General features: G+C 40.2%; 1 protein-coding gene across 1 annotated transcript in view; it reads right to left on the bottom strand.

The window, feature by feature from the left end:
* The window catches only part of csmd2 (CUB and Sushi multiple domains 2), a gene marked incomplete at both ends in the record, with an annotated part of 241,505 nt that overhangs the window by 159,591 nt on the left and 63,582 nt on the right, over positions 1–18,332 (bottom strand). The window contains 2 exons of the mRNA XM_079485563.1: positions 9,600–9,807; positions 15,958–16,152. Coding sequence (XP_079341689.1) covers positions 9,600–9,807; positions 15,958–16,152 — 403 coding nt within the window. The remainder of the gene's footprint in view (positions 1–9,599; positions 9,808–15,957; positions 16,153–18,332) is intronic.

Raw genomic sequence — 18,332 nt, 5'->3', positions numbered from 1 at the left:
ATTTTGAGAGCAGTCAGTGCAGTGTGGCTTGCTGACTCGAAGGGTACGCTGCTCTATGAATGGGGATGTCTAGGCGTGACCGATGGAACTCAATGACACGCAGACATGCTGATATACACAGGTATCGAAGCATGCCACGGGACAAAGCAGAAGTCTATCTGAAATCAAATCCATGAACACACAGTACACCGCACTGCACAGTTATATGGCTATAAATCAGGAGATGGACTATAGCAGAGGCTAAACTTTAAGTCTGCAGTATGTCACATGACACATACAATAGCAAACGAAATGAACTATTCCTTTAAACCTGCACTCTCATATATCTTAAGTGTGTGAAGCACTGCTAAAGACCTTCATAGCGCACAATGTTTCTGAGTGTTATTATGCAAATAGCCATCTTATTTGGCTGAAAATGAATTAATCATGTTAATGCCTCTGTGCGAGCGTGCGGTGCGAATATTAGGGGTGGGATATGGTGTGCGAAGAATAATTGTGCTTCATGGAATAAAACACTGAAGAAACGCAGAGCACTTTCATTAAAGTAGGCTGTAAAATAAGAGTGTCTCTCCCGCCCTCATCAATATTTCATAAAATAAACTCTCAACAAAGAAAATCCACAGTGCTAAAACGAAAAACTGGCCTTTCAACACATTAGAAAAGTCCTGTCCTGTTTCACTTTCTATGTGTCGTATAAAAAAACACACCTTAACCAGAATCAATCGGACTTCCTGAAAAGACAATCAATATTTACCATTAATATACATCTCATTGATTTATCCCAGAGTGTTGGCAATATCCATAACGTGTTATGTAGATACTGTTGATCCAGCAGATATTGAGCTCGGGCAATGATTATTTCATTAATCAGGTTACTCTGATGGCACACATTTCTAAACCAAGTAGCCAAAGAGAAACAAGTCAAATAAATTGATCCGGTGCATCGAATAATGTCCAATTTAACTCAGGACAGAACATGTACAATAAAACTGAAAGTTAGATGTCAAAGCAATTGTAATATATGGCAGACGCAGCTCTGTGCTGTAATGCTGTAATGAAGCCTTTCGACAGCATGGATTATCTGCTACAGCTGTCAGGAATTCTCTCCTCATTCAGACTGACTGGCTTCTACAAGATTTTCTGGAGATTGTTTTCTGGATTTTTCAGTCTGTACGGGAAATAAAGCACATAAGTGCTACAATATGTGAAAAAACAATGGATAGAAATTCCAAGCATAAAGTCCACAGTTTTTATGGTACTATGCAGTTCTGGTACTGAAATAAACTCCCACCCACTTACTTGAAATGAGATTTGAATATCCGTTGGCGTTTCATTCATTCATTTTCATCAGTAAGGTCTATAACAGTGGTTCTCAACCTTTTCGTGGTCGCGCACCCCTGTAAACCCATTTAAAGAACTGGGTGCCTGATGGAGACCAAAAGGTTTCAGTTGTTTAATAAAAAATTGCAGCATTCATATCACTTGTGGACTTTTTTCTTAGTTTGCTGTATTGTGTCCTGCATCTAGTACTCGTTTCAGTTCAGTTTTTCTTGCCAATCCTATCCAAGTAGCATCTATAAAAATGAGAGGTGTCCACTTATCATCCGTAAAAAAATGATGATCTGATCTAATTGAATACCTAAAATCTCTCACTGTAGGGCAGATTTTTTTCATTACATCGGACAAAGCTGGATGGCAGCGAACATGCTTATACAAACACTTACAATAGCCAGCTATGGCCTCAGTCCATCCCTATGCTGTTTTCCAAAGTGGGCCGTGTTACAAAGCAACAACCAGGGGTAGATTTAGAGTACGCTGGTTCAGAATCAATGGTCTCGCAGCCACTCGTCCCACAGGGTGGAATATTTATCGGCTCCTCCACAGCAAATCTCACTTTATTCAGATGCAGATGTACCCCAGCGGACCTTCGGCTCTCCTGCTAAAAGCGTTTGCAACAATCCGGGGAAAAATACTGATTCAAGTTGTGAAACTTAAGCATGGCTAATCTGTGAAGCTGAATGAAACATCGTAAACTTGGTTTGACTTTAGGGAGAACATCTAGGGTCAATACGGAACTTTAGCAATGTGCCTTTTAGTTTTTTTGGTCTGTGCACTTGCATTAAAGGGGGGATGAATTAAGACACATAACATTGCGTTTGTTATATAAGAGGTAGTCGTATTCAAGCGAAGATCCTTTAAGTCTCAGAAGGGAAAATGCCCTTGTTACTGAAATGACAACTGTTATTGACACCAGGTCCAGCGAATGGCAGGTCCTGGAATGCACCAATAGATAGGTTGAACACTACCTCCACAGAAGAATATCAACGACTACTTCTTTATCCCTGCCCACTGGTTCGCGCATGACAGTACTGAAGTAACACAAGTGGAACGAAACCATGCCGTTAAAGATCGCTTAATATTGTGCAGTGCCTGGTTTGGAAGAACACAGTCGCTGCATAACCTTCCTTTGGATTCCGACATTAGGAATGCGTGGTTAAAGTTTTTTTTTTTTAAATAAAAAGCAGTGCTTTTCAGTCAATATTGGATCAGACAGGAATGGAGCAGCAATCTTTTGTGAGTAAAACATATTTGTACTTTGCGACACTATTGCTCTGTTAAAGATCGCTGAATATGTTCTGATAATGTATAACGTTACATGTCATACCAAATTCACAGAAGCCTCCAACTAAGTGTACTATGCAAACTGCTATCCAATCATAGCAGTAGGCGTTTACTTCCAATTCTTCAATACTGCACACCCATAAAACAGAGCGTTTGTCGAGCTGGCCTCAAAACCTGTATAGAAAATGAACTATTACTTATTGATTATTATGTTTTCGAATGTAAAACCATGCAAACTCCATTAGTAGACCTCAGACAATAGTATAAAAAAATAAAAACTGCCAGTCCAGGACACATTTCAATTATATGCACCTAAACCTCTTATTTTATTGATTTACTGTACCTGAAATATATGTAAGTTGACTATTTGCTGAGGTTAAAGTAATCTCGCCAAGCTCCTGTCTGCTTCACTCTATTTTCAGTTTGACATCCACAAGACGGAAAGTTACTTCAACACACTAAATGGATCTGTATAGACAGTGTGATATTGCCAGGCTCCAGTTAAGTTGTGGTCATCCGTGCAGTTTTGATTGATGGCTTAGTTGAAATGAAGACATCAGGCCAACGCACGCCTAAATAAAACACGATCTGCAAAAGAAGATTTTGAGGAGTGCATCGTGCTGACTAAATAGACAGCTATTGATTTCACACCGCCCTTGATGGGAAGCCAAAACATACTTTGGGTCTAATTCTGCTGCCTCAGCAGAACGGATGGAGATGGGAAGTTGGTTGAAAGTTGTACCCCTTCAGGAACCAGAGATTAACCAAACGTGTGGATTCGCTTATGTTTCAACACCACAGTCTAAAGAATAGCGGGTTCTGATCCCACGGGAGAGAAGTGGCAAAGAAAAGTGTAGTGTTGAAGTCACATGTTTGAATCTGATCTCAGCATGCATGCTTAACACATACTCCCACATAACATATGTCTTGTGTATTATTCATGTAGAGCGTACATGTGTACTTTGTTACACGTGTTCTGTACTATCTCTGCGAGGAAGGGAAGGATACGCTTTACATGCAGACCGGCGCACTCGCATCTCAAGGTACAATTGAACCAGCAATGTCAGACGGCGCAGCGCGATGTTGCAATAGAAACGGCTTGCAATACAGCCAGAAACATGATATGTGCTCAGCTCCCATTATCCAACTTCCTCCAGGAAAACAAACACAAATACAAGCCACACATCCCAGTAAGGGTTTTTAGAAGTGTCTGAGATAATATAAACACATGAAATGTCAACATGACTGACAACCCAGATTCACTTTTAAAAAAACGGCCGAGAGAAAGAAATAAAGAAAGAAAGAAAGAAAGAAAGAAGTGAGTGAGTGAGTGAGTGAAAGAAAAGACAATGAACGAACAAACAAAACAAACAAAAAAACGACTGACCGGAAGAACAAAAGAATGAAACGACTGAATGAACGAACAAAGAAAAGAAACGACTGAACGAATGAAAAAACAGACTGAATAAACCAACAACCGAACAAACGAAAGAAAGAAACGAACAAAGGAAAGTCTTTATGCTTTTAAGCAAGTTTTAACAATTAATCTATAAACACTGCAAAAATATTGTTTATTGTTAGTTTTTGTTAGCTAATGCATTTTTTAACAAATACAAGCAATTTTATTATTTTCCATTTCTTAAAATAATCCAATTTGTAAAAGGAGTAAGAAAACAAAGACAGAACGGGTGAAGGATAACATACAAAGAAGAAAAAATAAAGAGCGCTGAGTTAGAGACGTTCTATGGAGAAAATGTAGTGATATCTCCCTCAGAAACGAGATGCTGACCTGCTTTTACAGTTCTGATGTAATTAGCCATGACATGTGTCTAAACCATGGAGAAGTGAACATTTGCAACACTCCTTCAGATTTCCATGTGAAATGCAACACCGTCTTCACTCGGTGCTTGTACTGGCCAAGTTGCATAACGTTTTATAAATGGCAACAAGAAAAATGAAATATTAAACAACATTAGAAGGGCAGATTTCATCAGCTGTCATGTTCAACAGAAACCTTTGCGTGTAGACAGAAAGACAGGTTTTAAAATAAGTATCAAATAAAATAATGGGATGCAAATTTTTATTTTATTTCTTGCTTTCTTTGGTTAAATTACAGAAAGTGAAAATGATATACTGCCATAAGGCAACAGCATGCCATGCTCACCCATGTCAATGTCTCGCTCTCAACTACCACTTATATGCAAGTAAACAAATACGACTTCATCCCTAAATACGAATTGAGAGAGAACACAACAGTGTTGCAATAGGATGGCAAATCCTCTTTCAGTCAGCCGAATTCAGAGTGTAACCTAAAGAGAGCAAAGTCGGTAATTACATGAGCCTGTGCCACTGCCAGCCAAATGTGCAAAACAAAAAGTGCAGCACACTTCTCTCCGTCCGCACCCAAATGAACAGAACTTTAGTGCGGGGAGCATGAAGGCTCCGGAGACTGACAGGCAACAGAACCAAATGACAGATTCTCAGTGAGGCCTTGGAACATCCTGGTATTTAGCATGAACCTACAGACTAGAACAAGTGCTTCTGGGTTTCAAAAATACAGCCAGGGAAATTGTATAAAAGGAGAACTACAGTAGTTCCAACAAACAATGTTTGCAGTCGTGAATGCAGAGCGTAACAGAGCAAATCTTCTTATCTTATAACTATAATAAATAAATATTAATGTTAATAGAGTTGTGTGCAAAATACTTGCGTACCATAAGTTATGTTGCATTTGCGCATTAATGTGCATTTGAACAGTTTAATTTGCCTTTATTCTCTCCTAAATGAGAATTTTTTGAACGAATCGGCCTAGGTAATGATTCAGTGATTTATTCATCAAGATTCAGTAATTCATTCATCACTTACTTCGTTCTTGAATAAATCCGTAATTGTGAATGAATTGGTTGAATGATTCACTGATTCCGCGACCACTTACAGGCCGTTACAGTTTCAGATTTAAAGTAAACCTAACATTTCTCTTTATTAACATTGATGAAATGAAATGTGTCTCATATGTGAATTAGTTCTCACGTAAAAGTTCTAGTGTACTTTAGTATTTACAGTTTAAACGCTAGTGTTTTTTTGTAGTCTTTCCATAATAAATATGAAAGTATACTACAGTATTTGCTACAATTAATCCAATTACTATAGTTAATACTACTATTGTAGTGTACATACAGTTTACTACAGTTAATACAAAATGTTTCATTTTAATCTGTGTATTAAGATTGTTGTTTTTTAGACATTTAAATTATGAACACCGCACAGCAAGATTTTTATATGGTACCGTGACAACAGTTGAAAATGGGATTTTCAGATTAATCAACACATTAAATTGAGCATCAATTGCTATCATTTCGAAAAAAGAGTATTTATAACAATGTTCTCAAAAAGTAAAAAAGGTTGCAGAAATACCAAGACCCATCCAAAAATCCAGCTCTATAAACACCAGCCTCTTTAAAGATGGTGATCAATATAGTAAGCAGTTCCTGAACATCAGTGAGTCTCTGCGGAGATGTGCATAGAGACTCCGGTGAGCTGGAGAGAAAGTGGAGATAAAGCATTGTTTAGATGCATAAATAACAAACACTCCTTATGGCAAGGTTTAGGTGCCCAAGGCATATGGGGCTGTTCTCTGCTGTCTGCCCTGCTGAGTAACAAGAGATCAGGGAGAGGTTATTCAGAGGATTGACTGCTTTAGAACGGAGAAAACAAAGCGCTGACTTCTATACAGGTCTCTGATGTATTCAATATGAAAAAGTTGTATGTGGAAGAGCATTGTGTAAAAAGTCCTCAATCCTTGGTAAATAAAAAAGTCCATATTGAAAATTAATTAATAATTGATATAAAGAAAAAAACTTGTTCTTGATATGTTAACTCTTTGATTTATAAAATAACTTTCTGATTACAATTTCATTTTTCTTATAGGTTCAGTTTGTAAAATTTAGCGACATCTAGCTTTGAGGTTCCAACACCCACCCACCTTGCCTCCCTTTCCAAGCACTATGGTAGCTGACACAGAACTAAGATGTTTGCTAAATGACATTATGTATTTACAAAGCACGTTCTGTAGAGCAGCTTGTCTGTTTAAGGCTACTGTGGAAACAACATGGCGAATTCCATGCAAGGCCGCCCGCGGTGTACTATTGTACTATGCCGATAGAAATAGCTCACTCTAAGGATATAAAAACATAATGATTCATTATGCAAGATCTTTATACACCTCTGTATACACATTTATGTATATTATATTGCATTTCTGTCAATAGATCCTCCAAATAATTGAAACACTGGACCATTAATATGTGCTGTCCAATTTCAATCAATGGGTAGACTCTTCATGTGAGCTCATAAGATTCAATTTCTAGTGGTGTTGGGCAAACCAACACATGTTTGTAAATTAGTGGTGTTGTCGCTCTGTGGAGCGGTGCTAAAGGAGATAAAGAGCGTATGAGGGCCTCCCCGGACTGATTCATGGCTAACCCTGCTGCACTACTCAATATATGCAGGCAGTTGACTGAGTGTCCAGTGTTGTTCGCCGGCCGCTGTGTAGCACACAAACACGTCTCGTGCCAATCAAATAACTATTTGTCAATTGCAGGACTCCTGTTGGCTAAGAGTGATTTGATGCTCTACCTGCTCGCATCCGCACCTGTAAATCATCCGAGTCGGGGGTTCTCAAACACCACTGACCCTTTGTTATGTTAGAAAATTCTCAGTCTGCTCACTTTTATACAATTAAGCTTTAAAATTTAACATCTCACTCATGGCAAATTGGGGTTTTAAGATTAACAGCACGTTTTACTAGATTACTGCCTGCAATCTCATTATCTCTGACCATGTCATATTGTGCTCTGAAGCCCTGAATCACTTCCTACAGATTCAGCAACAATGAAGCCTTGAAGAGTAAACAACAATAATATAGCATTGAATATGATCCTAAAACAACCACAGATGCTGATATTTCTACAGTACCAAAACAACACCCTCATCTCTTATCACTACGCCAATGCTAAACTGCCCTAGCTTTCTATCTAATGCTGTGCAGAATTTGGCTTTCCGGAACATGGCAAGGTCGAACGACACCATCATCCCCCCTGCCTCCCTCTCTCTCTCTCTGTCATCTCCCGCCTCGCCGTCAGTTAATTGCTTGTTTAATTAAGGGCTCTTCCATGACCCCCTGCATGGTGGCAGCAAGGGGCCGAAAAGGGACTGTGAAAAGAGGGCAAGGCAGAAGTGGGGTCTATTGATCGCTTGTTCTGTTCAGGAGCAACCTTCTCTCAGCAGTCGAGCCCCAGAGATTGTGTCGGAGAGGCAGGCAAATTTCCACGTGTCACGCCTTTCGTGTGGGCTGTTACAGCTCAATGACGCATGCATGTAAAGGGCTGGATCCGAACAGCATGGAGGCTTTCTAAAACAAAAAAAAGTTCTTCTATAATTGGTCTACTGTCCAATGGTTTTAATTTACATGCCAACTTATCTGTCTCATTGTTCGGAAAGGCTAAAGGAAGTGATTGGTGCGCGGATACAAAAAATCATGAAAAGGTAAAGGGGGTACAATTAGAAAGCTACTTTATTCAAGTGAAACTCTCAATCGGTTATGGATGACAAGCAACAATTTAGAACGAAAATGACCGAAGCAACAGGGTTGTCATTTCTAACTAATGTTGTCAGAAAGTATGCAGGACCTGATGACCAAATGTAGTTGTATCTATCTATCTGTCTGTCTGTCTGTCTGTCTGTCTGTCTGTCTATCTTTGAACCTATAAAATGTCACGCTGTTTTTCAACGGTGATAAAAATAGTATCCAAACAACTGACAAAATGTATTGCCACAAAACACTGCTGAGAGTCACGGCAAGTTAGGACAAAAGTCAAATGAACTCCGGAGGAAAGATGTATTGCTTGACTCTTTGTGGTGTCACACCAGGTAAGGACACCGTGTTAACGTGTAAAGTACCAAACTAATGTTCGAAGTCAAAAGAACACAAAAACAAGCAGTTGAAGAGATAAGGCCCATGCACAGCAAGCTTAACAATAATTAAAATACTATAATGATAGCAATTTTAGTCCACACCGTTAAATGATAACGTTACAATCTTTTTTGATTGGATGTCCATTTTTATCATTCAATAACTGAAATGAAATACTCTGAAAGTGATCTCAATGATATGGTTCCTCTGTGTTACAGTTGTGGGTTTTGCAGTTTAACATTTATATCAATGTTTAACAGCTGAAGAGTTAATTTGCAAAAACTAAAAAAATATATTTTCTATTGTGAATTCGGAGTAATATAAATCTGCAATTGGGTTGTTTTGACTAAGTATTAATAACTCAAAAAATACTAACACAAAAAACATAACACAACAACAGATAACAGATTTTCCCATTCTGTTTTTGCAAATAAATTCTTCGCTTTATCTTTATAGGTTTTTTTACGGTTATAGATCTAGGTGTGAACAGGTCTGAGTGTCATTTCAGTACCACTAATGTTGCCAAACAGAACCACCAAAATAATCACAGAACATATTCTTGTCCCAAACTCCCCAATGAGTCGATGTTAAGTGGGGCTAACTGAAAGCTCAGACAAACAGATCCAGTATTAAACCTCGCAGTATTTGACACCTAAATGAGTGTGAATAGGAAAGAGTGTGAACACTTGGGCTAAGAGGAGGCACGGGCCATAAATGTGGCACTCTGGTGCTCCCTAGACAAGGTTTGCAATGGGCTGCAACATTTGAATCTTCTCTATTTGGTCCAAGCCCTATGTTTATTATGTGCAAGATAATTGAATCAATCTGTTATTTGGTTCTGTTCCATTGAGCAAGTGCTGAGATGTTTCATGACTACTGGTTCTCTTGGCTCTCTTTCTCTCTCTAACCAAACATCCACTGCCAACAGCACTACGACAAGCCTGCTCCGTGCTTAACAGAGGCCATCATAAGCAGTATTCTTTTGTGTCCGTGGTTAGGCACTCACCACTGAGAAGATCCTTCCGTGCCGGTTATTTCCAGAACATCGTAGTCTTCTTCCAATTGAAAATCGGAGAAGACCAAGGCGATAGTGTCGCCTGGTTCGGCCAGCACGGTCCAGGTGCAGTCAGCGTTGTTGTTGTACTCCTGTGGGTAGTTTGGACTGTTGATGACACCGCTTTGACCCCGTAATGTGCCACCACAGCCATCATCCGCTGTAAAGAGGAAACACAATAGATATATGACTGACATTTAATATGTTTTCTTATGGAAATACACTAGATCGCCAAAACTATGTTGACCACTCCCTACTATTCAACACATGTGATAATTCCAATTAATTACAGTATACAGTCATACAATACACAGACGAAAACATTTTAAGGTTTAGGAATGATGAGCCATATATTTGACATTTGGAATGCCCCAGTGCAAAGAACAACATCCGTAAAGAAACGGTTTAGTGAGTCTGGTGTGGCTAAACATGACTGGCCTGCATGACCCCAGTGAACACCTTTGGGATTAACTGAAATACAGAATGCCAACTTGTTCCCATAGCCGAACAAGAGTGCCTGACCTCACCGACGGCCTATATAAAAGCAAATCCGCACAGCCATGTTTCAACATCTAGTGGACAACATTCTCACAGGAGAGGAAGCTAAACCAACCAAATAAATGCATAGAGTATTGAATTGAAATGTTCATAGGATGTCATGGATTATGATCACATTATGATTTTACAGGCATAGTTCACACTTAAATGGAAATTCTGTCATCATGTCCTCATCGTGTTGTCATTGCAAACCTGTACTGTACAAATACAAAATCTGATGTAGAAATTCCATGAAATGGTTTGGACAGGACACCATAAAACGACGGTTGTCCTGAGGTTTCCGGCAACCCTTGCAGGGCAGTGATGTAACGGCGTGTAACGCCGGTGTAATTAATAGAGATAAATCTTAAATTGTGATAATTATTTGTACTCGCATGTTCCTCTCCTTAAAACGGCGTTAAGGAGACAATTACGTAACAAACAGGCACTTAAAGCCTGGAGTAATTGAGCCCCCTGGCTCTACCAAAAAAATCCTCTCAGTGAATCAAACGCAATCTTTCTATTTTTCTTGCTCTCTCCAGCCTTGATGCTCAGTCTTCCCGCCTGACAGCGAGTCTGTGAGGTGAGGAAAAAAGACTCAAACCATCTGAGGTTGAAGGCAAAGCAACAGACCCGCTGACTCCCCCCTACCATCTCGCTGCGCGCCCCCCCCCTGAGAAACACAAATATCTAAACTTTTAGGCGTGGAGAAAGTTGAGCCCGTATACCTGACCTCTTTTTCAAAAACTCCATTCCGTTCAAAGGAGGAATAAAATATCAACTGGACTTCATTCAAAAGAATTAAAGTGATATCAAGTGAATTTGTCATACGAAGAAAAGTATGTGTCACTGTTCACACCTGGCAGTAACATGTGTCTCACATTTTGAATCGTTTATCCTATATTTGGCTGCAAACGTGTTAACAAATTGCTCGGAATGGTTGTTAACATCAGGTGTACATGGGGTCTTTGAGCTCTGGTGTCAAGGCAAGCTTTGATCACCTCAAATTCAATATGCGCTTCCGTCAAGATTCCCCAGACAGACTAACCCATATGCATAAGAAAGCAGAACGGCTCTTTCATCAAACGTATAAATGTGGCATGCAAATGCATCCCTGCACTCTAGCTTGATAGCAAAAAGAGGATTCTGAATTATGGGTGCATGCCAAGTAGATGTGTTGCCTTGCAGGCAGGTAAAGGAGCGAAGAATCGCAGTGTGAGCTAGCGAGTGACTCATAATGATAACTAGGAGTGTCTCTGGGGTTTACAGAGGGGTTGAGGGAGAGAGAGAATGATGGGAGATTTGTTTAGGGGGTGTCTGAGTTGGTGTTTGTATGTGTGCATGTTTAAGAGTGGAAGCACAAACAACATGAAACAAAAAGTGAGTCATCACAACAACCGAGCGGGCAAAAATTCCTCACTTCGACCAAATAAACAATCCGGATGTCAGCGCAGAGTAAAGCAGAGTACGTTTATAAGCCTCATACAGGTGAAAGAGCCGGCTTGTCATTGCCGGGTGATGAGTTCCTGGCTGACAGCGTGGGATTCATTAGCGGTGACTGGCTAATCGCATGATTTCATTTCTGTGAGAAGAGAACGCCGCAGAGGACCCGAGCCCTGTCAGTCTTCAGTGGGATCTGTCACTCTTACAATTCCCCGGAGAGACTCAGAGCATATGTGAGGAGAAATTCAGAGAGCTATGGAAGAGAGGGATGGAGAGGGTGGACGGAGGGAGGGTTTGGTGGGAGAGGCGGTCATTGGTATTCTGGGTGAGAGTTTGCTTCACACTTGAACACGCCGATCACTGGCCTCAGGCTTTGCCTCTCAGTTTGCCTGTTTGATCTTATGGAGACATTGTGACTGCATGTCTGACCTGTTAGTTTCTAAAAACTTAGACTTGTCCATGCAACAGAAGTGAATGAGTACCGCCATTGTTCGGTTACAAGCATTGTAAATAATGACCGAATGTTTATTCACGAACTATTGCTTTAATTCTGTAAGTTTGTTACATAAGGTTAATGGGTTCAGTCTGAATGTTTGACGAATAACATAACAGCAAGAAACCACCAAGAAAGTCCATTTTATTTGTTCAATTGGTTTGGATAAATGGATGGTGCGTGATACATCAAGATCTAAGCCCCTACGAATGGTCTGCCTGTGTTTCATGTCTCTTCATACTGTGCTTCCTCCAGCTCCACGGCTGCCATGGTAACAGCAAAGGGTACCGTCAGACCTGAGAGCTAAGCTCTGGTACAGAAGAAAACGTGAAAAAGGGTAGAAAAAGAAAAGCGTTTTTGAAAAAGAAGCGCTCCATTCTTCCTAATATTTTAACTAAGATTTTCTCATGTGAAATCTTTCAGATCAGCCTTCCTGTTCAAGCGCCATGGCGTGGGATGGCATGCCGGCTGCCCGACATTTTGACGTTTTGAATGCAGACTGAACGTATTCCAACTGTGATTCAGACAGAGTCGGTCGAGAAAAGTGTGTGTATCCAAAAAGCTAGAGTAGGAACAGCGAAATCGGAGATTCTCCGAAATATACAATATACACCAACACATGGTTTCATTTGGGTTTATACTTAATGCACATATTAGTACATGTAGACGATCAAATATTTTGTAGGCATCAAATATTAACACTCTTTAGAAAACAGCAAATTAGTAAGATTGGAAACTGGGTGCTAATGAGAAGCATGGCGGCTTCTGTCGGTTTCATGCCTTCTGACACCGCGCGACTCATTTAAGGGAAATGGACCAACCTCCTGTCACCTTCTGGCCAACCACAACCACAGACTGAGATGAGACTGTCTGCAGTCAGCTACCGGGGTCTTTGATGGGCTGTTTCTTTAAGTGTGCAGTATAAAAAGCAAAACTCTGTTTGTTGCAGGTCACATTTCAATAAATGTTCTTACAGAATTATTATGGGACACGGTAAGTGGACAGAGGTAAAAAGAGGGATATATATACGAATAATGTGGTACACAAACGCATTGCACTGTAATGCTGACCGAAAACGTGCTGATTGTCATGACAACAGAAAAGTGGCTCTGATGGACCATTTATTTGATTTTATTAGCCTAAAAACTTTTCTTTTTCTACTTCTGCTGCTTTGTTAGCCTTGGTATTTTCTTCCTGGAAGTATATATATTGATGCTTAGTTCACATGCAAGAGCAGGACATTTTATAGTGCATTTACTGTAAATATCTCACACACGTTCCAGTGGTTTAGTTATAGGGATAGTTCACCCAAAAACTCCAATTTGCTGTTTATTTACTCACCCCAGGCCATCTGAGATGTAGGTGACAACCATAAATGTATGGAAATGTTTAGTGAGTAGAACCATAAACAAGATTTTTTGGTAAAAAAAATGCATGTGAACTAAATGTTCTTACAGAATCAAAGACCCCCATTCAACTAGGCTCATCAACCATTACACCGTCCAGCACAGCCAGAAACCTGGGAGTGGTAATCGATGATCGGCTTAACCTCACAAGTTATGTTGGCAGCACCACCCGGTCCTGTAGATTCATCCTCTACAACATTAGGAAAATTAGACCTTTCCTATCGGAGCACTCTACGCAAGTCCTAGTCCAGGCTCTCGTCCTGTCCAAACTGGATTATTGCAATGCGCTTCTGGCTGGACTTCCTGCTTGCACAATCAAACCTCTCCAGATGATCCAGAATGCGGCGGCAAGAGTGGTCTTCAATGAACCGAAGAGAGCGCATGTAACTCCGCTCTTCATCAGGTTACACTGGCTCCCTGTTGCCGCCCGCATAAAGTTCAAAGCTCTGCTCCTGGCCTACAAGACCAACACCGGATCTGCACCATCGTATCTCCACTCGCTAATGCAGATCTATGTTCCTGCCAGATCACTGCGGTCTGCAAAGGAACAACGACTATTGGTACCATCCCAAAAAGGAAGAAAGTCACTCTCCCGTACCTTCTCTGGATCTGTTCCACATTGGTGGAATGATCTACCAGCTGCTACAAGATCAGCAGACTCGGTTGCCATCTTTAAAAAACACCTAAAAACGCATCTCTTCCGTCAACACGTCGCTGATTGATTTTTCCTAATTCTCTTCCCTTTCCTTCTTTATAATTTTTTTTTTTTTAAATAAATAAAAAAAAAATTACTAACCTCACTATTCTTAGCTTTTTATACTGTGCTAGGCTTTAATGGACTAGTTTGATGCACTTATGTATTTTAATACTAGCCATACTATGCAGTATTATAATATTAGCCATACTATGCAGCCTCTGCACAAGTCCCGATCGTGATCTTCAGCGTCTGGTGTGTTTATCGCCCCCGCAGAAAGGGAGTGTTGAGCGTAATTTACCATCCGCCACCAAATACTACAAGAAGATCGGGACGGCTAGAGTAGCCCTAAACGGACAAACTGCTCTACAGAGTGCGTTTCGAAAATATGTATATCTTCTTTGACAAAGAAGAGAAAACCTGACGTTATGTTTGTCCTTTGTAAGCTGCCGTGGTTTTTCAAAAAATTAGGCTGGAGAGAGCCGTTGGTTTCAATTTGCAATCTCACCACTAGATGCCTCTAAATTTCATACACTGGGCCTTTCATTTTAGCTATCCTTCCTTTTATAATTTAACTACATAAGCCTAAAAACTACTTCCAAGTGGCTAACAATGTAGCAAGCTGGCATTGAGAATAAGATCCCACGCCTCCTCCAAAACAATGTGACAATGGCAGAAGGTTGTCTGTGGGTACAGGGTGCATGGTGGTATGCAAATACACAGTTTTGACAGAAAAGAGGGACCTATCATGGCATTCGGACCACATGCAATGATTGTAAGAACATCTAATGGCTATGCCTTCCACAGAAGATATATTAATATTCTATGACTACTTTACTTCGAAATTACTAACAGGATGTGAAGAGACATTCAACCAGCATAGCACAACATGTTTCTGGAAATAACCACCTACCCTGCCTATAAGATGACATTATATCTATTATGATTGATGACTTAAGCTTTCGATTAAATAGCTCCTTTAAATAACAAAAAGAAATAGTATGAAAAATGAGAAAGGCGATGACGGACACCAATGTGGAATGGTGGAGTTTTATCATTGGCAGGAGGGGGGTCTTCTTCTGGCATTGCATGCCTGAGCATGTGTGTCTTTACGTGGGCTTCCTGTCCTCCAGCCTGAGCACAGATGGTCGTGGTTCATACCGGCCTATGAGAACACAATCGCATGAGGTCTGGAAGGCCATAGCAACTGTGCACTGCTTAACCATACATCGAATACATAATACATGTGATTTTCTATACACCATCTTTTATTGTTTTAATAACTGTGAGACTTAATGTGTACACTTGTTGAAGGCTGTAATCAATATGCTACAACGACCGCAAACAACTCCAATTACACTTTTTGTGAAATTGAATGGGCTTGTGGGTAAGCACATGTACGGTCAATGGTAATATTCTGCCTTAAACTGTCAGCGGCAGTTCAGTGTATTATGACGGAAAACATTTGGATATCCCTCTCCCTCAGGCAACAGCTAGCATGCTAACTCATGACACTGCTGTTTCACACGAAACATCTCTATGGCTTTTACACCTCGGCAGGTATCACCTCAGGGCTCTCTTTCACGGCTCATCCAGGAGAAATAGAACTGTGCAGCCAGCCTGATATTAAACGGCAGGACGCCTGTCATCTTTGATGAAGACACTAGGCGAAATTTTTTCAAGAGGACTCTTTTACGGGGGCTCATTAGGAGATCGAGATCAAGAGGCCAGGCTTACCTCGACAGTACGGCAGGGGGAAGTCCCAGGCAGCCGTGCCGGAGGAGGTGGCCAGGCAGGAGAGCAACGTGTGGCCCTCCAGCACATAGCCCTGGTTGCAGCTATAGCGGATCTTGTCCCCGATGTTAAAAGTGGAGCCCTGCTGCATGCCGTTGAGCAGCTGGCCTGGATTTCCACAGGTGTAGCTCGGGAGGGCTGTAGTGCAGAAGTGAAAGGAAGAAAGAAGACAGGCGGTGAGAAAATGTAGAACTGTTACAGAGATATTATTTACTGCGAGTTAGAAACTCCCTAAGACTTTACGGTATCCCTAAAAAATATGAATTCTAAAGATCTGTTTCTGTGTTGCATATTTGTGAAAAACATGATTGTTTTAGCCCTGGGACCAGTCTCAATTGTCAGACTTTTTAAGGTTATGTGGCTCTTTCAGTTAATTTTAAGGAGTGCTGGTCTTGACTTAAGTCCTCTCATCTTGGTTTTGGTGGTCTTGACTACAACACTAGTTCATACAGCCACAATTTTAAGCGACACAGCGTCACAATTTCTCGCATTCGTATTTCTAGAATTTTCCTATAGACGGTCTAAAAATGCATCCTAAACTTAAATTAACCTGTACACATCCACAAAGAATAGAGAAATAACAAGTAAATCATATTAGCTAGCATGTTAGAACTATGTCTAGCCGGTATTGTTTTGTGTAACCAGTAGAAGAACGGTCTCTTGGCCGTTTAATGTTATTTGCTTGTAGGCAACCAAGCTTAGCCACAAGGTGCTGGAGCACTTATACTGGATGATATGCTCTCGTTATTACAATGACCTGATAAAGGCAATAAACACTGCATTGGGAAATGTGTCTCTGGTTTAATCAGTCTAGTGGAATGAGAGACAGCTAGTGAGAAAGACAGGCTGTCTGACTGCAGATTACATCAGCAGAGATGGGCAGAGCCATTACATCAGAACACGTGAGCACATTTTGAAGAAAGACATTTGTTAAACACACATGTAATAATTACCACTGAGAATGTAGAGAAATGTTAGATTTGAATGAAAATTGAGTTGAGTGGTCCCTTAAGCACAGGGCTTGGCAAAATCTGAATTTAAGAACTGGCTCTCTTTCAATTTTAATATAATTAAATCCCAGATAATTCTTTAAAGAAATGTTAATAGCAGTTACTGGAGGAGGAATTCATAGAAATTCAACAAAATTTGGCAGAGAAAATTTATAAATAGGCTAATTTCAGTTGTCAAAATTCAGAACCAGAATGAGCACTCAGTAGAGAACTGACAACTGTAGTAAAGGCAGTACATTTATGTCTCCTGTAAGCCCGAAGAAAAAACTAAAATACCCATTGTTCTTCTGATTTTGAATATACATAAATCAACAATGACCTTGTGTTGTGACAGTTCGCCTCTCACTATCTTAAATAGAAATCCGCAATGTGGCCTTGCAGCATGTTGAGTATTCTGCACAGCCTCTGGATGTTCTCTCATATCCTGTTCTCCCCTTTTGACCCCACAGCATTTGTCATCTTCAAGTCTATAACTCAGTGTGCCTGACTGTGCCACCCTTGCAGTCTGACTGCTTTAACCATTTTAAGGGGCACTATATCCTGCCCAAGTGCTGAAATGGCAAGGGATGCTTCTCATCTGTTACGTGTGCATTCCTGCCCCTCCTTCCATTTCCACTCGACCAGAGAGATGAACAAAAAGGAGAGAGCACAGCAGCGCAGAAGCTGTTTCTTTATACTGGGGAAAATAGGAGGAAACACGTTACAATAAGGTGCTATTAGTTAACATTAGTTAGCAATGAAAAATTTCGTTTTTCAGCATTTATTAATCCTTGTCAATGTTAGTTTATGTCAATACAGTTATTCATGTTAGTTGAAGGTGCATTAACTAATGTTAACAGTGACAACATTTGTTTTAATAATGTATTAGTAAATGCTGAAATGAACATGAACTGATATAAATAAATAATGAATTGGTATTGTTCAACGCTAGATCATTTTAGCTAATGCATAAACTAAGTGTTAACAAATAGCACCTTATTGTAACGTGTTACCAAATAGGATATAATTCAGACCTTCTAATGTACCTTCTTCTAATGGCCTATTTTAATGGAGCACTAGCTTTATGTAGCCAGATCTTTGGCATAAAGTCTGGTCCACCTTCTAGTTTATTCAAGCTTACTTAAATGAATAGTTATAAAGATTCGATCAGCAGTTTATGACCCTGATATTTTGAGAAACGTCTAAGTGGTTTTCTGCCATTACAATGGAAGTCAATGGGGGCCAGTGTTGTTCGGTTCCCAACATTCTTCAAAATATCTTATTTTGTGTTCTATACAAGAAAGAAAGCCATACAGGTTTGGAATGACA

This window comes from Barbatula barbatula (assembly GCF_947034865.1).
Source record: "Barbatula barbatula genome assembly, chromosome: 21".
Lineage (NCBI taxonomy): Eukaryota > Metazoa > Chordata > Actinopteri > Cypriniformes > Nemacheilidae > Barbatula > Barbatula barbatula.
Note: the sequence above shows the minus strand (reverse complement) of the source record. Positions and strands in the feature narration are given on the sequence as shown.